The sequence below is a fragment of the Petaurus breviceps genome, unplaced genomic scaffold (genome assembly GCF_028583685.1).
Source record: "Petaurus breviceps papuanus isolate PSGF00001 unplaced genomic scaffold, PetGlider_PUasm1.0 227, whole genome shotgun sequence".
Classification (NCBI taxonomy): Eukaryota; Metazoa; Chordata; class Mammalia; order Diprotodontia; family Petauridae; genus Petaurus; species Petaurus breviceps.
Genome location: NW_027185896.1, coordinates 1 through 25,234, shown reverse-complemented (window position 1 = coordinate 25,234; position 25,234 = coordinate 1). Strand labels below are relative to the sequence as shown.

At 37.3% G+C, this 25,234-nt stretch overlaps 1 protein-coding gene across 1 annotated transcript; it reads right to left on the bottom strand.

Moving 5' to 3' along the window:
* Positions 1-4,148: 4,148 nt before the first annotated feature.
* On the bottom strand, positions 4,149-25,006 carry HUS1 (HUS1 checkpoint clamp component). The gene is made up of 4 exons (XM_069095435.1): positions 24,891-25,006; positions 19,038-19,137; positions 14,960-15,079; positions 4,149-5,687 (listed from the first exon to the last, which is right to left on the bottom strand). The coding sequence occupies exons 1-4, from the start codon at positions 24,933-24,935 to the stop codon at positions 5,605-5,607; spliced, it is 348 nt and encodes a 115-aa protein (XP_068951536.1). The 5' UTR covers positions 24,936-25,006; the 3' UTR covers positions 4,149-5,604.
* Between the last annotated feature and the right edge of the window lie 228 nt (positions 25,007-25,234).

Genomic DNA, 25,234 nt, shown 5'->3' with positions numbered 1-25,234 from the left:
ATAAAGTTTGTTTTTTTGTTTTGTTTGTTTTTGCTTTTTGGAGAGGGAGGGCAAGACAATTGGGGTTAAGTGACTTGCATAAGGTCACACCGCTAGTGTCAAGTGTATGAGGCTAGATTTGAACTCAGGTCTTCCAGGGCCAGTGTTCTATTCACTGTGCCACCTAGCCTCCCCCATAAAGTTTATTGAATGGATTTTAAGGACAGAAGTCCTTTTTAAATGTTTTTGTGGTTCATATGGTATTTCCACCAGATTCGTTATTAGAACATGAAGCATTTGCTGGCAGACCACAGGTGTTTTGTTTCCTCCGTTTTTCATTTTATGGAGGAAACCCAAGACCAGAGTGGTTAGGACTATTTACTATTTGTCACTGAATTCCCCAATACCTAGCTAGCACAGGTGTGCTGGTACACACAGTAGGCTTGTTGATGAAATACCTCATATTAATGTACACTGCATTAAGGTTTGCAAAGCACTTTCCTTCCAGCAACCCTTGGTCACACTGATAATATGAGGGAGTTGATTTAAACCCAGGCATTATCCCAGGTTCAACACTTTGGCCAACACTGTGTCTCAAGGCCACAAAGCCAGTAAAGAGTGTTGTGAAATAAGTATTGGATGATGGGGAGTCCAAAAACATGAATTCAAAGCCTGTGCCTGCCCTTTATTAGCTATCACTTCACCTTTTTAAACTTCAGCTTCCTGATCTATAAAAGGGTTGGACTGTGTGATAGCTCTAATTTTGAGTGGCAGACCTGGAACTAGAACTCGACTCTTCTTTCCATTACCTGGCTGCTGCATTTGATAATAAAAGCTAGGGGAAAGCTAGATATTGTCTAACATGGTATATATATAGGATTAGCAGAAAAAGAACTTTTGTTGTTTACACATATAAATCACATAGAACCTAGAGCTGAAAGGGACTTCATCCAACTCAAATCATCCTACTCAAGCCACTTGATTAAAGGAAGGTGATGTATTTCCCGTTCATATTGGTTCATGAAAAAGTATATAAATGGCATCTAGAATCTGTAAAGTAAGGTCTATAGGAAAAGAAATTACATGTCTATTATGTACTAGGTACTGCACTAAGTGATTTACAAATATCTTACTTGAGACAACATAGTGGATCAAGACTTGGTAGCAAGAAGACCCGAGTTCAAGTATCAGTTCAGATACCAGTTAAATGTGAGCCTGGCTAAAACACTGAGCCTCAAGCATCACCATCTGTTAAATGAGGATAATAACTCCTACCTATTGTGAAAGGGGTCACTAGTGGCGCAGCAAATAGAGCACCAGCCTTGAAGTCAGGAGGACCTGAGTTCAAATCTGGCCGCAGACACTTAGCAGTTACTAGCCATGTGACCTTGGGCAAGTTGCTTAACCCCAATTGCCCTCCAAAAGGCAAAAAAACAAAAGTTATTATGAAGATCAAATGAAATAATATAAGGCATTTTGAAAACCTTGAAGCACTATGTAAATGTGAACTATTATTAACACTAGCCAAAATTCTGAAGCATACCCTTAAATCACTTTTCAAGGGTCCCCTTTAATTCAGTAGCAAAGTACTCAGTAATGAAGTTCTGACTCAACTCTTTACGGACTTGCAATGCTATACCATTAAGTGCAAAATACAGCACAGCTTTAAAAATTATATAACAATGATCCCAAATTCTCTTTCCTATTTTGTTGATTTGCTATAAAAACTGGCAAGCAATAGTTTTAGAAAATTTACATTTTCATTTCTACATTATATCTTGGCCAAATACAGTAATGTTTATACAAGTACCACAATTTATATATTTCAATTTAAAGTAGACAAAAGTAGGTGTTTGTTTAGGGAAGGGCACTTTAGTTAAGTGTATCTATTTCATTTCTATGGAAGTCAGGAACAGACAAATACTTCTAGCAAGACACGGTAACACAGCTAATTACTAGCCAAAAGAAAACCTGAGGATGGTCTGGATAACCCTTAAACGGTACTTAAGAAACAGTAAGACAATTCAATTCAATACTTATCAACAATCTACCCTTGGATAAGAAGTATTGTGGCATTTTGCATGTCAGCTTTGGAGGCAGAAGTCCTAGTTTAAAGTTTCATTTCTGACCTTGGAGTCATTCAACTTTTCACTGGTTGTCGAGGGCATTTCCTTGCTACACAGATGAAATCAGAGGTTAGGACAAAATATGTAAGACACTAGATGATGAAAATAGAAAAATATATTTACTTATATCTTCAATGTTGCACCCCTTCAGTAGAACAATGCTAGGTCCTGATTTGTTTTTGTTACCCCTAGTTCCCAGGTCTGTGCAGATATTTGATGCATGTCAAATTTAATTATAAAACAATCGTTGCCTTAAGCAACATGTGTAACTTTATAAGGTAGTATGATGGAGGCAAAGGAGTGACCAAGATACTGTACTATGGGAAAATTTGAGGAGAGGTGGAGGGAGAAATCAGGATTCATGGAAGGGCTGATTACCTAAGCAGCAAAGAAGAAATGGAGAAAATTCATGTAGGTGTGGCAAATACATGTTGAGTTCAGGAAACAACTAGTTCATAGAACAACTAGTTATCAGAATTCCCCAGTGTGTGAAGGGAAATATACAAAATAGGTGTGGAACCATTTGTTGGAATTAAATTTTGAATGGTCATAAATGGCAGGGCAAGGAGTTCACATCTTAGGAAATCCAATGGAATCTTTTCAGATGGGAATATAGTCAGGTGGCTTAAGATTATTGTGCCACTGATAACTCTAAAGGACTCCAGATGAAAAATGCTATACATCTCCAGAGAACTGATAAAACTCTTCAGTGTGGATTGAAGCATATTTTTCCACTTTATTTTTGTTTTTTGGGGATTTTTGGGCAGCAAGTCTAATATGGAAAAGTTTTCCATTATTTCATATGGATAATGGGTATCATACAGCTTGCCTTCTCAATGGATGGGGTACTTGCTAGAGGGAGGAAAAAAATTTGGAACTCAAAAATTTTTTTTAAATGAATGTCTAAAAAATACTTACCTGAAGCAATATATTGCCACATTTGGATAGTTTGGGAAGGAAATGGGCTCAGTTCCAAAAGTAGTTAGAAGACTACTACAGTAGCCCAGTAAGAGTGATGAGGGCCTGAGATTGAGGAGTAGCCATGTGAAAGGAGAAAAGGTCAAAGTGAAAGATTCTGTGGAAGTAGAATTGAAAGGATTTCCAATCCTATAAAATATCAAGGGTCATGCACAGAGAACAACCAAAGATGATTCTAAGATTTCAAGCCCAAATGACTGAGAGAACACTGGTCCCATCAAAATCTACTCTTCAAGATTAGCCAACTGCTTTTCAGTTTGGGGTTGTTTTTGATTTGCTTTGTTTTGTTTTCAGGAAGGACATTCATTTTATTTCCAGGAGCAAAAGTGAATGCTGGGATATCTAGACCATCTTCTTTTTTTTAATACTTTAACATTTTTGTTTAAAGTTTTGAATTTCAAATTCTATCCGTCCCTCACCATCCCTCCTTGAAATGGTAAATAAAACAATTCTATATTAGTCACTTTGTACAAAACTCAAATAAAAGAAAAAATGAAATAAAAAATAGCATGCTTCTGTCTGTATTCAATCAAAATCAGTTCTTTCTCTGGAGGCAGACAGCATACTTCATCAGTCCTTTAGGATTGTCTTGGATCATTATATTGCTAAGAATTAGCTAACTGTTTTTAAGGTGGACATCTCTAAAGCAGAAAAAAAAACCACACTAAATCATGGTAAATATAAACCTCTACAACTCAGTCAAATAACTATGCAAGGAAAAAACTTATAAGCAAATACTTAAGAGATACTGTCACTGCAAGTTGGAAGACCTGGGTTCTAGTCTTGGCTCTATTTCAACTAACAAGTGGGGTAACTGTGGTCAAGACACTTTGGCCCTCTGGGTCTGTATGTTCATGCTGAAATAAGCAGGGGTCAGACTAAGCAGGAATGAAGTTCTTTCAAACTCTAAAATTTTATTATGATCTGTAAAGCCTCTTCCTACTTAATATTTCCATTCCAGACCTGTCACATGATGCTTCAAAATTTCACCTCTCAGTTCAAAATTTTTACATTTAAAGGAGGGAAGTATATTTTAGGCAATACTAACTGGAAAAATTCAATCTATTAATGAGTGGAAAATTTTATTTAAAAAAATAAAGCTTTATAAACATCTTTTACATTTAAAACCTGAGACTGATAAAATCTAAAAACACAATTCTTGATAAAAGACAACAACTCTACAAAGTCTTTCACATACATTTTTATAGTGTAATTTTAGATTTCTATATATAACCATAGAACTGCAAGGAAAAAAAATTTGAATAAATAGATCTTTAATTCAAGGTGTCAGTGTAACAGATTATCAAGTACTATAAAATTGTAACAGGTGCTGCTGAGATTTGACAAAATTATATGACAAGAATAAGCATGGAATATTTTAATTTTCTGCTGAAATCTCATTTACATATTGAGTTTGATAGTTGAATCCATTTTTTTCTTATTCTTCAAGTTGGTGTGAAAGATAAACATAAATAATGTTCTATCTATTCCTTAAATCATCCACAACTCTAGTACAGAGTGCCTGAAATTAAAGTATAACAGGAAATTTAATTAATGTTGAGTAAAAATGAGAAAGCCTACCAATCAGCACCTGTACTTAATTTGGTATGTAAAGAGAAACTTAAATTTGTAAACTTAAGTAACATTTTGGAATTATCTTTTTCTTTTGTATAGATCTCCAAAGAAAAATAATGAATAAAAAAAATTCATGCCACAAACTGCATATTCATTCCTGAAGCCTTAGAACTTGTATAAGATTCATGGGGCCTTTGTGGTATTTACTTTAGGAAAATTTTAAAAAACTAAATGTAAAAACAATCCCCATGCTCAAGCTATCAAACACAAGAGGAAACCTTATCAAGTAAAAATCCTAGATTAGAGAAATAACTTCACCAGGCTCAGGTTCAGGAGTACTTTCATGATTAGTTCTAATACTTATTTATGGGAACCCAGAGAATCATTCCTAGAAACACTTTCCTTACTCCAGGCACAGCACAAAAATAGGAAATACTTTTTCTCCCTTCTATTCAACAATTCCCACAAAGAGACAGCTGTATACCCATATTTGAATCTTCTGAATGTCTGCTTCAGGAAGTGACAAATGTCTTACAGAAAGACTGCTATCCTCATCAGAAAGTGCCTTTCTTAGGTAATACTGAAAAGACACTGTTCTTCTAAACCTTTGATATACACACATACATAATGTTTGTTTAAGTTTTCAATTGCCAGCAATCATAAAATGGTTAAATTCAATATTCAACATTATAATTTTCCTTTTCCGTTTCTTAAAGGTAAAAGACAGAAACCACAAGAAAACAAAGACATAGCTTATCCAATTGCATTTCACTAACGCCCATTCTATGAACATATCGTAAAAGAAAAAAAGGACAAGTTCCTTTTACATGATGTATACCACAGTGAGGATACAGCCCAAAGGCTTATAACACACCAATCCATTATCTTTTTTCCATTTTGAAAGAAAAGGTCTTTGGATTTCAAAAACTCTTCAACAGTTGAATTCTTATGACAACGCAGGAATGAAATACTGAAGGGAGACATCTTCGTGTAGTAAAATAAAGTGAACAATCCGATTATGCACGATATCTGGAAGGAAAAAAGAGTATTTTAAAGAACTCTTCAAGCACACACTAATGCATTTCCCTGTGTATTATAACACCACCTTCCTCCCAAATGAAGCATTACTTTTAAATAGAAATTCTCTCTAGGGTGTAATCATCTTTCTTTCAAATACAAGTCATATTTACTTATGTCCTACAGTAAAAACACTCAGCAACAGCATCTACTTCCAAATGTCACAATAAAAGCACACCAATTATAGGTAAGCTTCGTAATGTTATGATAAATATTCCCACAAAAATAAGTAATTCCTAAGGGCCCAGCCATATACAGAATAGTACAATAACAGACGTTTATAATGATGAACCTGAATTAAAAAGTATACTTTTTAAAATAAATTAGGCATAATTAGTCATAAAATACTAAGAGAGGGGGAAAATATAGGGACACTGATTTGGTCAGATTCTGGATACCACCAATATTAAAAATGATAAATTCATATACTAAATGCCAGGGCAAATGAATATAAATTAAAAACCTACCTTTCGGGGGAAGCAACAGTCCCATTTCTAAACTATGAATAATGACAAAGCTATCCAAGAAGAATGGAAGAACCAAAGATTATATCCAATACACCTTAACTGTGTGGTTAACAGAACAGAAAGAATCACTCTCATGGGGTGGCAATAGTTATAAAAGCTCAATAAAAAAAGTCAATAGTATGAAAGAAGAGGCTCCTAATTACAGGACAGCTCTTCAATCTGGGAAAACAAACAATCATGTAGGTTTAATAACTCCTAAGGGGATGACTGTGCCACAATAACAGCACACAAACCACAAGACAGTTCTACAGTGTATATGTATGTGTATTTGTATATTGGGGGCTGGGAGGAGGGCCAGTAATAGTTCTACAGACCCAGTAGTGGAACTTCAGTCGTGTCACACTTTTTGTGACCCTATTTGGGGTTTTCTTGGCAAAGATACTGAAGTGATTTGCTATTTCTTTTTCCAGCTCATTTTACAGATGAGGAACTGAGACAAACAGTGTTTAGTGACTTGCCCAGGGTCAGACAGCCACTAAGTGTCTGAAGCCCAACTTGAACTCAGGTCTTCCTGACTCTAGGTTTGGCATTCCATGTAGCCCACTTTATTAAAGAACAGTATGACTGATGCTTATCCCCAAGTCATCAATGAAAGGCTCAACTTGTCTATGGTAACACAAGGTAACATTTGTCAGCAGCAGGTCATGAATCCAGATTTTCCTGACTCCATGGCCAGCTCTCTATACATTATGCCATGTTGACTTGCTTTTGTAATATGCTCTATTAAAAGTTTCAATATGTAAAGAATTCAACTTACAATAGTACTATACTAGACAGAGACAACAGAAAACAATGGGAAATGCAGTCAGAGATATTAGTAATTTTGTTACCAAGTTCCTTTTATGATGAGCCTAAAATGGGAGTAAAAATTATGTTATGTTACCAGTGGTAGAGAAATCAAACTATTTATGAGAGTATTTGGGACTAGAACATACATCTGGTTTCTAGCTACTATGGAATTCAAGTTGCTGCCTTCATCTAGCTGAAATATCGTAAAATTCAGCTATGTTGAACTCCAGGGAAATGAGCTATTTTGACAGTCATTTTCTTGAGACCTATAATTTACCTCCTTATGCTAGAAGGACATAGGGCTGAATGAGTATAGAACCTAGCAGGGGCCTTGAACTGTGCTTTTCTAAAAAAAAGTTTCTGACATCAGGTTGCTTTTTTGTTATTTACTTTTTTCTCATAAAGTTGGAAACCTCCCATGGCTCCCACTTCCCCAACCTCTCAGCTGAGAACCTTGCCTCATATTTTACTCAAAAACTTGGGGCCATTCACCTTTTCTCTTCTTCTTTCACATTACCTAGATACCTTCTGTCACTATCTCCTCCTTTGCTCCTATCTCACATAAAGAGATGTTCTTTCTTCTTGCCAAGGCAAACTCCTCTAACATGTACAAGGGATCCCATTCTATCGTTGACCTTTCTAATTGATTACTCCTGCTATCATCCCCAATTTCACCTTATCTTCAGTCTTTCCCTGACCACTAGCTGGTTCCCTACTGTCTACAATCTCAAAAAAAACCAAAACAACTCTCAATCCATCCTTTCCAGCTATTATCCTCTCTCTCTTCCCTTTCTTGAGACTGAACTCAAGAAAGACCATCTACAATTAATGCTTCCACCTCTCTCACTCTTTTTACTCTACAATGTGGTTTCCAAACTCATCATTAAATTGAAATTGCTTTATCCAGTTACTGACAATATCCCAATTGCCAAATCCAATGGCCCTTTCTCATTCCTCACTCTTCCTAACCTCTCAGTAGCCTTGGACACTTTCACCAGCCTTTTCTTGACACCTCTTCTCTCTACTTTTCCTGACACTACTGTCACTTTATTCTTCTCCAACCTATCTGACCACTCCTCTACCTCCTTCAGTGTATGTTCATCCAGGTCATGCCCTCTAATCATGAGGGTCTGTCCTGAGTCCTCTTCTTTTCTCACTTTATAGTATTTCACTATACTGGTGATCTTGTCAGTTCCCACAAGTTCAATTATGTCTATGCTGATTATTCTCCAATCTACTTATCGAGCCCTAATCTCTCTGCTGACTTCAATCTCACATCTCCAACTGCCTACTGGACACCTCAAACTGGATGACCTACAAACATCTTAAATATATCCAAAAGTGAACTCATTATCTTTCCCCCTACACCCTCCCTTCTTCATAAGTTCCATATTACTGTTGAGGATGCCACCACATCCTCCAAATCACTCAGGCTCACAATCTAGGTGTGACCCTTGACTCCTCACTTTCTCAATCTAATTTGAGGCCAAACCTTATCAATTTTACCTTTGTAATCTCTCTCCTGGAGAGCTAGGTGCATAGAGCACTGGGTCCGGAATCAGTACAGGTTACTTAACCCTGTAGAGAAGGTAGAAAAGACTAGAGAGCAACTGTTGTTGTTGAGTCAATTTTCAGTTGTGTCCACCTCTTCCTGACTTTATTTGGCGTTTTCTTGGCAAAGATACTACGGTGGTTTGTCATTTCCTTCTGCAGATCATTTTATAGATGAGAAAACTAAGGCAACCAGGGTTAAAGTAACTTATCCAAGATAAGTGTGTGAGGCCAAATTTGAACTTAGGAAGACTCATCTTCCTGACTCCAGGCCCAGTTCTCTATGCACCTAGCTGTCTAGGAGAGAGATTACAAAGGTAAAACTGATAATAAAAAAACAATTATTAAACACCTACTATGATAAGTGAAGAAAAAGAAAGGAGCAATATTCTTGGGGCAGAGCCAAGATGGCAGAGTAGAAGGAAACTCTGTGACCTCCCCCCACAACCACCTCAAATACCCATAAAATATGACTCTAAACAAATTTTAGGACTAGAGAACCCACAAAGTAACAGAGAGAAACGAATCTCCTGCTGAAGGCAGCCTGGCAGGCTGATAGGAAGGGTTCATCACAGCATGCTGGGAGGCAAGTGCAATCCCACGTGAGCCACATGGTTTTGGCCCCAGAGAGGCAGCAGCAGCCAGAGCAGACTTCAGGCGAGTGAATCACCAGCAGCTGTGGCAGTTTCCAAACTTTTCAACCCATAAATGCCAAAAAAAGAGTAAAAGGTCAGTCAAGAACTCTACCGGAAAAGAAGAGTGCAGTCCAGCCCCTGTCATTGGGGCAAAAGGTGGTGGAGGCATGGCGCCTGCCATGTGGCTGTCTCAGGAGCTCCCAGCCTTCAGATCATAGGGGGACCAAGCAACCATTCACAGGGTAATCACTCATGCTTTGACCTGCTTGGATCTGGGTCACTTTCTTGGGTGGTGGTCGTGAAGTGAGAAATGTCAGTTTTCCAGTGTGGTGTCTGTAGAGAGGGCGCCCTCCTCAGACCTCTGACAACATTTGCGAAAACCCCAGTGATTTGGGACAAAGCTCTCCTCTCTGGAAGCAGAGTTCTACCACAGCAAATAGCTCAAAAGTCAAGTAATTGACTGGCAATATGAGCAAGCAGAGGAAGCACAAACAGACCACAGAATCCTTTTTTGGGGACAAAAAAGGATCAAAGCATGGTACAGGAGGAAGGCAATGAAGTCAGAACTCCTGCATCAAAAACTTCAAAGAAAAATATGAACTGCTTACAGGCCATGGAAGAGCTCAAGAAGGATTTTGAAAATCAAATAAGAGGGGGCGGCTAGGTGATGCACCAGCCCTGAAGTCAGGAGGACCTGAGTTCTAATCCGGCCTCAGACACTTAACACAAAAAACTAGCCATGTGACCTTGAGCAAGTCACTTAACCCCAATTGCCCTGCCTTCCCCCCTCCAAAAAAAAAGAAAAGAAAAAAAAGAAATTCAAGTAAGAGAAGTGAAAGAAAAACTCAGAAGAGAAATGAGAATGATGCAAGAAAATCATGAAAAGAGAGTCAACAACCTGACTGAAAAAAAGTAATACTTTAAAAAATAGACAAAAGAGGCCCAAAAAGCCAATGAGGAGAAGAATGCCTTAAAAAGTCAAATTTGCCAGATGCAAAAGGAATTTCAAAAACTCACTGAAGAGAATAATTCCTTCAAAATTAGATTGGAGCAAATGGAAGCTAATGACTTTATGAGAAACCAAGATACTATAAAATAGATCCAAACAAATGAAAAAATAGAAGGCAATGTGAAATATTTCGTTAGAAAAATCACTGACCTGGAAAATAGATCCAGGAGAGATCATTTAAAAATTATTGGGCTACCTGAAAGCCATGATCAAAAAAAGAACCTAGAAATCATCCTTCAAGAAACTCGCAAGGAAAATTGCCCTGATATTCTAGAACCAGAGGACAAAATAGAGGTTGAAATAATCCACCAATCATCTCCTGAAAAACATCCCCAAAAGAAAACTTGTAGGAATTACAGCCAAATTCCAGAGTTCCCAGGTCAAGGAGAAAATATTACAAGCAGCCAGGAAGAAACAATTTGAAACACAATCAGGATAACACAAGATCTAGCCGCTTCTACATGAAGCGATTAAAAGGCTTGGAGGTCAAAGGAGCTAGGATTAAAACCAAAAATCACCTATTCAGCAAAACTGAGTATAATGTTTCAGGGGAAAATATGGTCATTCAATGAAATAGAGGACTTTCAAGAATTCCTGATGAAAAAACCAGAGTTGAATAGAAAATTTGACTTTCAAATACAAGAAGCAAGAAAAGCATGAGAAGGTAAACAGGGAAATCATAAGGAACTTATTAAAATTGAACTATTTACATTCCTATATTATAAAACAATAATTTTAATTCATGAAACTTTTCTCAGAATGAGGATAGTTGATGGGAATATATATTTATATATACATTTATATGTATATATAGGAGGGTATATGTACGTATAAATACATATGTGAGTGTGTGTATATATGTGTACGTGTATACATAGACAGTGGGCACAGGATAAGTTGAATAGGAATGGATGATGTCTAAAAAATAAAATTAAGAGGTGAGAGAAGAATATAATGAGAGGAGATAGGGAAAGATAGAATAGGGTAAATTACCTCATATAAAAGAGGCAAGAGAAGACTGTTACAATGGAGGGGAAGAATAGGAAGGCAAAAGGGAATGGGTCAACCCTACTCTCATTGAATTTGGCTTAAGGAGGGAATAACATACACACTAAATTGGGTATCTTACCCTACAGGAAAGTAGGGGGGAAAGGGATAAGAGAGGGGATAATAGAAAGGAGGGAAGACTGGGGGAAGGGTAGTTAAAAGTACACACTTTTGAAAAGGGACAGGGTCAAAGTAGAAAACAGAGTAAGTGGGGGGTGGGATAGGATGGAGGGAAATATAGTCATTATTTCACAATATAACTACTATGGAAATGTTTTGCATAACTACACATGTATAACCTATATTGGATTGCTTTTCCTCCCAGTAGGGGTGGGTGACGAGAGAAGAAGGGAAAGAATCTGGAAATCAAAGTTTTAAAATCAAATGTTAAAAAAAATACACACACACACACACACACCCACACACATATATATATATATATATATATATATATATATATATTTTTTTTTTTACATGCAACTGGGAAATAAGATATACAGGAATTGGGGTATAGAAATCCATCCTACCCTACTAGAAAGTCAGAGGGGTGATGGGGGAGAATATAAGAGAGAGGAGATTGGGGGAAGGAGAATTCAGTAGAATCGCTATATTGGGGTGGGGGGTAGGGGAAAGATGGAGAGAAAATTTGTAACTCAAAATCTTGTGGAAATGAATGTTGAAAACTAAAAATAAACAAATTAAACAAAAAAAAAAGAAGCAAAACACAGTCTTTGTTCTAAAGGAGCTGACAATCTAATGGGGGAGACAACATACAAACAAATATATACAAAGAAAGTTAATACAGGATAAATAGGCAATAATTAAAGGAGGGGAAGCAATGGAATTAAGAGGGACTGAGAAAGACCTCCTGTAGAAAGTGGGATTTTAGTTGGGATTTAAAGAAGCCAGGGAGGTCAGTAGTTAGAATGGAAAAAAGAGAGCCTTTCAGGCATGGTTGACAGCCAAAGAAAATGCCCAAATTCAAGAGTCAGAAGATCTTCCTCATGGGACAGCCATGAGGCCACTATCACTGGATTAAAGAGTATGTGTTAGGGATTAAAATTTAAGAAGACTAGACAGGTAGGAGAGGGCTACAATATGAAGGATTTTGAAGGTAAAACAGACCATTTTGCTTTTGATCCTGGAGGCAACAGGAAGCCACTGGAATTTAATGGGCAGAATAGAATAACATGGTCTGACCTACATTTTAGTACAATCACTTTAGTGGCTAAATGGAGAATGGACTGGAGTGGGAAGAGACTTGAGACAGGCAAACTCACTAGCAGGCTATTGCTATAACCAACGCACGAGGTGATGAGGACCTGAACTAGAGTGGTGACAGGATCAGAGGAAAGAAGGGGGTATATCTGAGAGATGATGCAAAGGTGAAACCTGCAGGTGTTGGCAACAGTTTGGATATGGGGATCTAGAATATCAAGGGAATTAATGAAAAGAAATGCTAGGGAAAGTGGCCTAGCCATAGCAGATTTTAAACTTTATTATATAAAGCAGCAGTCATCAAACTACATGTTACTGGCTAAGGAACAGAGTAGTGGATCAGTGGAATAGATTAGGTACACAAGACAAAGTAGTCAATAACTATAGTAATCTATTGTTTTATAAACCTAAAGACTCCAGCTTCTGGGATAAGAACTCACTATTTGACAAAAACTGCTGGGAAAACTGGAAAATAGTATAGCAGAAACTGGGCACTGTCCAATATCTTACACTGTACACCAAAATAAAGTCTAAATGGGTGCATGATCTAGGTATAAAGGCTGATACTGTAAGCAATCTGGGAAAGCAAGGAATAGTTTACCTGTCAGATTTATGGAGAGGGGAAGACTTTATGACCAAACAAGAATTAGAGAGCATTATAAAATGCAAAATGAAAAATTTTGATTGCATTAAATTGAAAAGCTTCTGTACAAACAAAGCCGATGTAACCAATATTAAGAGGGAAGTGGGAAATTGGGAAAGAATTTTTACAACCAATGTCTCTGATAAAGGCCTCATTTCTAAATTATACAGAGAATTGAGTCAAATATATAAGAATACAAGTCATCCCCCAATTGATAATTTGTCAAAGGATATAAACAGGCAGTTTTCAGAGGAAGAAATTAAAGATATCTATAAGCATATGAAAAAATGTTCTAAATCACTATTGATTAGAGAAATGCAAATCAAAACAACTCTTCAATTAACACATCTCACCGGTCAGATTGGCTTAGATGACAAAACAGGAAAATGACAAATGCTGGAGAGGATGTGGAAAAATTGGAACACTAATGCATTGCTGGTGGAGTTGTGAACTGATTTAACCATCGTGGAGAGCAATCTAGAACTATGGCCAATGGGCTATAAAGAATTCCATACCCTTTGACCTAGCAATACCACTTCTAGGGTTGTATCCCAAACAGATCATAGAAGTGGGAGGAAGACCCATATGTACAAAAATATTTATAGCAGCTCTTTTTGTGGTAGCAAAGAATTGGAAATTAAGGGGGTGCCCATCAATTGGGGAATGGCTAAACAAGTTGTGGTATATTAATGTAATGGAATACTATTGTGCTATAAGAAACGAGGAGCAGATGGACTTTATATTTACCTGGAGAGGCTTGTATGAACTGACACTGAGTGAGAAGAGCAGAAGCAGGAGAAATTTGTACACAATTACAGATACAGTGTATGTGTGATGACCAACTTTGATAGACTGGACTCTTCTCAACAATACAAGGTTATAAGTCAACTCCAAAAGACTCATGATGGAGAGAGATGTCTACATTCATAGAAAGAACTAGAAAGAATAGAGTTTGAATGCAGATCGAAGCAAACTACCTGCTCTCTTTCTTTTTCTTGTTTGGTTTTGTTTCCTCTTTACCATTGTTCATTCCATCTGATACAATCCTTCTTCATAACTTGACTAATGTCTAACGTGAAAGTATCTGCACATCCTATATTTGATTGTATGCCGCCACGGGGGGGGGGGGGGGAAGAAGGGAGAAAGGGGGAGAAAATTTGAAACTCAAGGGATTGTGATTTTGTTTGTAACAACTGTATCTTGTAAACTAAAAGTAAACAAACAAATTAATAAAGACAAAAAAAAGAAGCTATTATTATTAGTTCACAGGAGTTGTTAGTAATGCCATTCCTCCTGTTCTTCATTCTACCTGCCTCCAACTCCCTAACTTAGTTCTATTATTCATGTTCCTATCACTGGTTCTCTTCTTCCCCATGGTAATGAGGGTTAATAGTTTGCCCTGACCACTGCTGATCTAATCAGCTCTCCAGAGCTGTTTCTGCCACATTACTCAGTTCTCATGCAGAAATGTTATCCTTTATAGGCAAGACAAGATATCCTATTCCATAATTCTCTCCTACAACCACCTACTGCGGCTAGATGCTCATTCCTTCATTCAACAAATATTAAATGTCTACCATGTGTAGGTGTATGAGGCTCAATGAGTGTTTTGCTGTCAAAAAGATCCTCCTCCATCTCTTACCCCAAATTCTTAAACCAGGATTGTTCTAGAAAGCTGAGGGTTCTTCTACGAGGTTGAATTCAAGACAGCTGAGATTTTAGTGAAGTTTTTTTAGAAAAGTGCTCTGGATTAATGTTGTTTAAAGTATATTACACAGAGAAATGAAATAACAAAGCAAACTCACTACATAATGCTTTTGTTGGGTTTACTTGCTGTCCTGCAAGAAACTGTAGAAGCTTCTTAATATCTATTCGTGCTTCAGCCATGTTCTCTTCATCTCTATCTTGAGAAGTGTCTTCAGAGGCTACAATGATAGAAAAGACCTTTAAACAAAATGATCACTATTGTAGGACAGTCTGAGCTAAATATATTCAAAGGTACAGGGACTAGACCTATGATTCCATTAGTACAGGTAACTCTCTTGTTGAAGAAAACTCCTTCTAGCAATGTGAGTCAGTAGCCTAAGAGTCTTTGAAAGTACCCTAGAATACTGGGTGATTAAATGACTTACCCAGGCTCACAAAAGTAGTATGTATCAGATGAGGAGTTTGAACCCAAATCATCCCAGCTCCAAGGCTCCTCTATGTACTGTACCATGGTGTCTTTCAAGTTCAAAAGGGCTACTTTTTATGTGGTTAAGTGGAATAACTATTATTCTTTTGGGTGTCATGTGTATTTGTCTTTTCATCCTTGTCTTACAAGCACAACAGCAACCTGAAAATGCATTCCTTCATCCAATCAATAAGCATTTAGAGAGTCCCAACTGTATGCAAAACAAATATACTAGGCCTGGGGGGGGGGCGGAGCCAAGATGGCAGAGTAGAAGCACGACCCTCCCGGGGCTCCGGCTTCCACCCTCCCCAATCCATGTAAAAAGGGGACTCTAAACAAACTTTGGAGCTGCAGAACCCACAAAATGACACAGAGAAGCTAACCTCCCGCTGAGAACAGCCCGGCAGGCCGGCAGGAATCGGCCAGCACAGCGAGCCCAGCCCCACACCGAGGCTTTAGCCCCAGGGCGGGCCTGACCAGCCGCCAGCCAGAGGGACTCCAGATCAGCAGAAGCTGTGGCCGTTTCCAGATTTATCAACACATAGATGCGAAGGACAAGGTGAGAGGCCAGTGCAGTCTGGACTTTGGGACCCAGTAAGTGGGAGTGCGTGGCTTTTACCCCCGGGGCGAGAAACCGCTGAGATGCCGGCACAGCCTGCCAGCGCCACGTGGCGGCTTCAGCTCCTGGCCTGCAGAGTGTAGGGGGACCAAGCACCAGTCTGAGGGGTCATCGCTCTTGCTTTAACCTGCTTGGATCTGGATTGCAGTCTAGGGTGGAGGTCCTGGGGTGTGTGTCCAGCTTGCCAGAGCGTGTGGAGACCTCAGAGAGGGCACCCATCTAATACCTCCGGCAGCTGAGAAAACCCCAGCGTTTGGGACAAAAACTCCCCTGTCTGGTGGCAGAGTCCTACTGTGGCAAAAAGCCCAAAAGTCAAATCGTTGAGTGGCAAAATGAGCAGGCAAAGGAAACAAAGCAGACAGAAGATTCCAACATTACACTCCTATTTTGGGGATAAGAAGGAGCAAGGCATGGAACAGGAGGAAATCAGTGAAGTCAGAACTCCTGCACCAAAAGCTTCAAAGGAAAATACAAGCTGGTTACAGGCCATAGAGGACCTTAAGAAGCAGATAAGAGAAGTGGAGGAAAAATTGGGAAGAGAAATGAGAACAATGCAAGAAAATTATGAAATGAGAGTCAACAGCCTGACTGAAGAAAATAATACCTTAAAAAACAGACTGACTCAAATGGCAAAGGAGGCTCAGAAAGGCAATGAGGAGAAGAATGCCTTAAAAAGTCGAATTTGCCAGATGGAAAAAGAATCTCAAAAGCTCACTGAGGAGAATCATTGCTTCAGAATTAGATTGGAGCAAATGGAAGCTAATGACTTTATGAGAAATCAAGATGCTGTTAAACAGATCCAAACAAATGAAAGAATAGAAGGCAATGTGAAATATCTCATGGGAAAAACCACTGACCTGGAAAATAGATCCAGGAGAGATAATTTAAAAATTATTGGACTGCCTGAGAGCCATGACCAAAGTAAGAGCCTGGAAAGCATCCTCCAGGAAGTTCTCAAAGAAAACTGCCCTGATGTTTTAGAACGAGAGGGCAAAATAGAGGTTGAAAGAATCCACCGATCACCTCCTGAAAAAGATCCCAAAAAGAAAACTCCTAGGAATATTATAGCCAGGTTTCAGAATTCCCAGATTAAGGAGAGAATATTACAAGCAGCCAGGAAGAAACAATTTGAATATTGTGGAAACACAATCAGGATAACCCAGGATCTGGCAGCTTCTACACTGAGGGATCGAAGGGCCTGGAATGTGATATTCCGGAGGTCAAGGGAGCTGGGATTAAAACCAAGAGTCACCTACCCAGCAAAACTGAGTATCCTGTTTCAGGGAAAAATATGGTCATTCAGTGGAATACAGGACTTTCAAGCATTCTTGCTGAAAAAACCAGAGCTGAATAGAAAATTTGACATTCAGATACAAGAAGCAAGAGAAGCATGAGAAGGTAAACAGGGAAAAGAAATCATAAGGAAATTATCAAAGTTGAACTATTTTTTTTTTTAAGCAATTGGGGTTGAGTGGCTTGCTCGGGGTTGCATGGCCAGTTGTTGTTTCTGGGTGTGGTGCTGGGTGTCTGGGCCCGGATTTGATCCGGGTCGTCCCGGCACTGAGGCCGGTGCTCTTGCTTGCTGAGCCACTTGGCCAAAGTTGAACTATTAACATTCCTACATGGAAAAACAATAATTGTAACCTATGAAACTTTTCTCAGTAGTTGAAGGGATTAGAAATATATATATATATATATATGTCTTTATATTAGGGTATGCAGGCATATGAATACATATGTGAATGTGTGTATATATGTTTCTTATAGAAGAAGTGGGATGTGGGATAGGAGGGAGGGAAATATAGTCAGTCTTTTACAATATATCTGCTATGTTATTGTTTTGCATTAGCCACACATGTACAACCTATACTGAACTGCTTATCTTCCCAGTAAGGGTGGGTGATAAGGGAGGAAGGGAATGAATCTGGAATTCAAAGTTTTAAAATCAAATGTTTAAATATATATATACTATTATCAATATTGTTTTACATGTAATTGGGAAATATAGAGATCCACCATGCCCTACTGGAAAAGTTGAAACGGGTATGGTAGAAAATATGGGAGAGAGCAGATCAGAGGTGGGGATATCCTGTGGGACTGCTGTTTTGGGGGGATGGGTGGGGGAAAAACGGGGAGAAAATTTGTAACTCAAAATCTGGTGGAAACGAATGATGTAAATCAGAAGTTAATAAATCTTTTAAAAAAATGTAAATGGGAAATGTTAAACAAAATAAATAAAAATACAAAAAAAAAAACCAAATATACTAGGGTCAAGAGATAAATATGAAAGATATTATCCATAATTTTTTTTGGAGGGCAATTGGGATTAAGTGACTTGCCCAAGGTCACATGGTTAGTTTGTGTGTGTGTGTGTGTGTGTTAAGTGTCTGAGGCTGGACCTGAACCCAGGTCCTCCTGACTCCACGGCCAGCGCTCTATTCACTGTGCCACCTAGCTGCCCCGATATGATCCATATTTAAAGGAGCATGTGATCTGAATGAATGAACTCATGCTATCTCTTTCAACAAATACCTGTTGAGTTAAGGAAAAAAAATGTCTGACATTTAGATTTAACCACTGAGTACTATGTTAAGTACCTTGTTGATATATATGTGATTAAGCCTTATGTAACTTGAGCAAATCAATTATCTTCTTAATACCCCCAGACAACTTTCTAAGACAAATAGCAGAGCAGGTGGTAACCCGCATTGGTAAAGGAAGTTTCCACAGGACAAGTTTTCTAATGAAATCATAGATCTGGTTCAAAATAAATGTAAGTATCTTATACAATGACCATCATTCTGAAACAGTAGGATGAAAAAAAAATTTTTTAAGTCCATTCTACATTTTTTCCAAAAGAATCAAAACATCCCTTATTATTTATCTTGTTAAATCATTACAATAAAAAATGTATAGTTCAATGTCTTTTTCCCAAACTGGAATGATCATACAAATTATTCCATTTCTCCCTCCCTCAGTACAAGCAAAAAATGTACCCAACCAGATTTTCAATTTAGCGTTTAAAGATCATGATGAGATATCATTTTTAAGTTTAACAAAAGCAAAGTGAAAGATAAACAAGAAATCTTACCCCATGGAGGATTTCCAAGATCTTTAAAATGTGTTGTAATACATACTAAATCAGTTTCTATTTTCAAGTTCATTTCTCCTTTTAGATTTGCTTCAATAACCTATGAATTACAGTTTGAATACATGATTTAAATCCTTAATCAATGAGTATAGGAAAAACAATTTTAGATACCTGGTAACAAGAAACTTTTAAGATGATAAATAAAAGGGGCATTTAAAGGCAAATTTCTGCTACTGACCAGGAAACTCTGCTATGGGTGGCAGAGTGATTGAGTAAGAGAGAGAACTGCATATGAAGTCAGAGAATCAGAGTTTCCGCAATCTGTAATTAATCTTTCTGGGCCTAAATTTCCTCATTTGTAAAAGGTGGCTGGATTTCGTGATCATTAAGGTCCTGTCTATCTCTAAATCCTATGATTTACTCTTAACTCAAAGAAATATGTCAATTCTAAAAGGGAACTGAGATCCAGAGAATTAATTTATGACTGAAAAGATGATGTGGATATTTTTTCAGTTAGTTAATCTTGAATGATTTTATAACACTGCTAAAAAGTTAGGAACAGTTGACCCATTTATTTGCTTTGGAATGAAGGAGCTCTTAATTGCTCAACAAAAATAGGACAGATCACTTTATAATAGTGATATTAATTATAGGCATAGCTAGAAACCAATCAATATCCCAATCAACATCTATAAAAGTCCAAAGTAGAACTCTGACACTTATGCTATTTTTTATACACGAAAAAAACAAAAACAAAAACAAAAAACAACTACACAACCAAACATATTTACTGAATAGATCAAAAGATTAAGAAATAAAAGGAAACCTTCTTCCTTAAGAGTCTAGTTAAACTTCATTTTTTACAAATCAAGAAACTGAGACACAAAGAGATTAAATAACCTTTTAGTTTTAGAATTCCAAGGGAAAATAGACTTCATTTTAAAGAAGAACTATGGGGTTTGAAAACAAATGCAGAAAAGCTTTAGGAAATATTTAAGTTATCAGAGAATTAATTATAATTTCAAATGCCAGAAATATTGTTAACTGACCCTGATGTCCACAGTCCGACAGCAGGGTATGATCACAGAAATAACTCACCAACAATTAAAACATCGGTTAGTTTAAACTATCCCTTCCTATCTACCTGTGTCTTTTTTGCCTCTCTCATGCAGCAGGAGTATGAGAGAGGAGGGGTGGAGAAGGGAAGAAAGAATGTTTGTCCCTTATATTCCTCTTAAAACCAATCCCTTTATTTCTTATATATGCAGTCTTCTTCCCACCCCTCCTCCAGCATTTCATTCTGCCAGACCTCCATTTCTCTTTTTTATGCAACCTGTTCATTCCTAACCATGGCTATAAATCACCATTTCACTATGACACAGAAGTACCATACTAAGTACCAAAAAAAGGTAAGTTCCATCTTTCCAACCTTTATAAGCTATGCTTACTATCCTAGAATATGAAGGAGAATATTTCATTTTTGTCATTCTATCACAAAATTTAGAAACTGAAAGTTAAAGGCAGAGAGCACCTGGATCTACTGAATGAAACTGCTTCTTGTTCTTAATTTTAAAAGTTGAAGGTCCTCTCAGCCTTCATCTTCTTGAACTTTTCTGCAGTTCTATTGCATACTATAGACATTCCCCTCACTTCCTTTTTTTAAATAAACCTCTTTTCTCAGCTTTATTCTCATTCTACCCTTCTAACTACTTCTTATCTGACCCTTTCCTACCTCCTCCTATCTAAAGGGGCTGGGTTTTTTTTATGTTCTTTCACTTTGTGATCACAGTCATCAACCACTTCAGCTATCTTTTCTACAAAAGTAACTTTATAATCTTTTCCTTTAATCCTCACATTTCTTCTGATCTCTGAACCTGAACTTCAAAATTACCTGGCAAGGCATGCTTTACCCAACTATACTGCAAGCTAACACATCAAACTCAACCTGTCCAAAAATAAACATATTTTATCCCAAACCCAGTCTCTCCTCCTCACATTTCTCTTTTCTTTTACTTTCTCCCAGGCCTCAAGGCTAAAACAATCTTTTCAATAACTTCTACCTATTATTTCTAGCTCTATCTTCAGAGGCCAACCAAAACAATTATAACCTTCAAATATGTGAAGAAATCTACCACTTTCTGTTCTCCAGCAAAATATCCCGATTCTTGTATTGAATGATTTAAAGCCATCCTCTGCAGAAGTCCCTCAGCTTTTCAATGTTTTCTGGCTAAAATGCCCAGAACTGAACACAGCACTTCAGAAATGGTTTAACCAAGGCAGGTTATCAGGACTATCATCTCTCTGTACACTGTGTTTCTATTGATACAACCTAAGATCCCATTAGTTTTGTTGGGTGACCTGTCTTAAAGTTGGCATATGTAACATTTATGGTACACTAAAATCCCTGTTTTCTCCCCACATGAAAAGCTGTTTAGCCATATCTCCCCTGCTTGTATTAGTACTTTTTTTTACCCAAATGTAAAAATCTGTACTTTATTCTATTAAATTTCATCTTATTAGATCTGGCCCACATATTTGACAATGTAATGAAAAGAACCTAGGATACAGAATTAGGAAAACTGTGTAACGACGAGTAAATCAGCCCATTTCCTCATCTGCAAATAAGGATAATATTTTTAAGTTACCTACCTAACAAGATTAATGTCTCTGAAATCTGAAGTTGTTATACAAATATGGGTTTTTATTATAGCCTGGAAATCTCTTTTGGATTCCAATCTATTACCTCATCATGTGGTTCACAAATTTGATAAGTATGCCGATCATGCCTTCATTTAAGTCATTGTTTAGACATAAACAAAGTCAAGAAGAGACCCCTGTGGTTCTCTAAGCAAAGAACTCATTCAACTACTAACAGTTATTACTATTATTTCCTTCGTTGAGCTAGCAAACCATTCTTTTAATAAAGAAATCTATAATTTTGCCAGGAATGTAAGTCAAGTTTAGCTGTATACAATTTGCCCCTTTATGAAAATAAGGATATTTGGGGGCGGCCAGGTAGCACAGCAAGTAAGAGCACCGGCTCCAGTGTTGAGAAGACCTGGAGATCGAATCCCGGGCTCAGACACTTAGCACCCACCGAGAAATACCTGGCCGTGTAACCTTGAGCAAGTTACTTAACCCCAATTGCTTAGGGGCGGCCAGGTGGCTCAGCGAGTAAGAATACCAGCTCCAGTGTTGGGACGACCTGGAGATCGAATCACGGGCTCAGACACTCAGCACCACACCCAGAAATAACTGGCCGTGTAACCTTGAGCAAGTTACTTAACCCCGATTGCTTAAAAAAAAAAAAAAAAAGGATATTTGTTCATCTCTAATTCCTAGAATTCATTTCTCATTCTTTACAGCTTTTCAAAATCTGCAACAGTCACTCCCTAGTCCCATCCTCAAGTTCTTCCAGCATGGTTACTTAGTTATGAGAACTCACTGGTAGAAGGTAGGTTCTCTCATATCATCTCTCTAATCTTGAGTTTCAATTCCTTACTAGCAAATTTGTGTTTATACTTCTTAGTCTTCCTCTTTGGCAAGAAAAAAACCCAACACAGTAAAAGATTAATAGCCTGCCTGTTTCTTTTTCCATCATCTCTATTCTCTCTGCCCAAATAGAGCTCCTATTCCCACTACTTTAATCTTCTTTTCCCCAATATAACTAAAATGTATCTTCATATTTCCATCAGAATTCACTGTAAGCTATAAGTTACTCTGGTCTTTAGAATTCCTGACACTCAAATAAAACCATTCCATTCTTTTGCATTCATTCTTAGTTTATTTTCTCTTTCCATTTTATGTACATTTCTTTTAAAAACAGAGGTTATCTTTGCAGAGGTGGGGGTCTCTGGATGTGTGTTACTGTATGTGTGTCACACTGAGTTAATGTGTAAGTTAGTTATGCTGAACTGATTTTTTTTCCCCTCTTTCCCCTTTTGCTTCAAGGGATGGTCACTGGGATATTAAAATATATCAATAAAAACAGACAAAAAAATGCAATGCATACTCTCTGTAGTTATGTAAATATCTATAGATGTACTCCTACCTCAAAGGAAAAATTTGTATTTGTCATCAGATTTCATGTTTAAAAATTTCTCATCTTGAACTGACTTTCCCTGCAGAATTTTAGGCCACAGGATTCCTGCCTATGCTTTGTCTGAATGCTTTGAAATTTCGAAATATTCTCTCCCAAAATCAAAGGTGAGCAATCAGAATACATTTGGCTTTCCTCTATTACATTAGAAATTCTAAGTGCTATGCACTCTTCCACTCAAGATTCTTGGCACTTCTTCTCTGGCTACCAATTCCTCTTTATTGGTCAGAATGATGTCCCTTCATTCCCCTTATCCTGCCTTTTAGACTCCCTAGCATCTAATAAAGCTCTACTTAAGTACCATCTTCTACAGTAGACCTTTCCTGACCCCCTCGATAGAATTACTTGGTATTTAGCTTGTATATACTTTTATGTGTACGTGTTGATTCATGTACATTCAAACAACAAGACAAAAAAATAAAAGTCTTAAGAATGTAACCACTGTGAGGGTAGTCTATGTATCCTTAGTACCTAACACAATGCCTGGCACATAGCAGGCACTCAAATGCTTTTTAATTACTTCTTCCATCTTAAAAAACATTATCTAAAATACAAATCAAGAATTAATCAACTGCTCAACTTTTGGCAGAAAGAGCTTAGATTTGTGATCTGCTTCTGGAGTGAATCCACTTCCTCCTTCTAGTTAGATGGTCTGGAATAGACTACTATTGCCTCTGTTTTTCTATCCTTTAATCCTAACTCAACTACTTCACCTTTCAGTTAATGAAATTTCTTCCATAATACCCACTACTCTGTAGTCTTGGATAATCTATTCTTTCCTTGAGCAGTGAGGTGGTACAGTGGACAGAGCACCACACCCAGAGTCAGAAAGTCCAAACCTAGCTTCAGATACTAACAAGCTATGTGACCTTGGGCAAGTCACTTAACCCTGTTTGCCTCAGTTTTTTCATCTGTAAAATGAGCTGGAGAAGGAAATGGCAAACTACTTCAGTATCTTTGCTAAGAAAAACCCAAATGGGCTTACAAAGAGAGCCAGACACAACTGAAATGACTGAACAATTCCTTCCTTGCTATATTCTAGTTATGAGTCACATCTTGCCCAAGTCTCAGTAACACCAGGTCAAATTTACCTCTTTTATGTTAAGCTCTCTAGTTTACTTTATTACATTCTTCACATGTATATAGAAATCAAAGGACAAATGCTACTTCTTGTACACTGCCTCCTGTGAATTTCTTAGCTTTTGCACTGCTATTCTTATATAATGACTGATATTGTCTGAATCAGCAGATGTACAAGACTACATTTTCAGTTTTAAGTCCCCTTGCACCAGATCCACATGTCCAATGGCAAATGTATTCTTTCCAATATCTGTTAGATGTCTTTAATCCCTTGTCATTTTTGTTTCATAACTAGGTAAAGAAATTTAATTTCATTCTTTTAACACTACCTTCTTAATCAACTACTCACTACAACTCTTAAGTTATTCCATTTCAAAACTTCATTTATTCAAATTCATTATTCAAAACATTCGTATTATTCAAGTAAAAGCACCAGTAAGAAGTAACTAAAGATAGTTGTGAAATATCTCAGTCTGAAGCACAGGCTTTTATTGAATCTGGAACAGTCTATATACTGTGTTCCATCTTTAAACATGCAGAACCATGAAATAAATTGTATGTTTATAAACATGCAAACATAATTTATATAAATTTTAATAGGCAATGTCAATTGTCTTTTAAGAGTTCATCAAAAAAAGTATCTTAAATATCCCTCTAGATGAATTATAACTTACAACATGACTGCTGATGTTTTTCATTCTTTCCACTACACTCTTCATAGTCTTCAATACTGGTAAATATATACTAACCTACAAAAATCAACAGAATAAACAAAAATAATTAAAAACAAACACCAAAGCTATACCAAATGATGATACCATATGGCAATTTTAGACTTGGTTCAAATTTCAATTTACTTCAAAAGGCACCCCAGTGTAAGTGATTTTCTTTTCTGAGATTACCTTCCATTTAGACAGTACATAACTTGTAGTCAACAAGAATGTATTAATTATCTATTATGTACCACACACTGTTAGTCCCTGCTCTAAAGAAGCTCAGTCTAATGGGACAAACAATA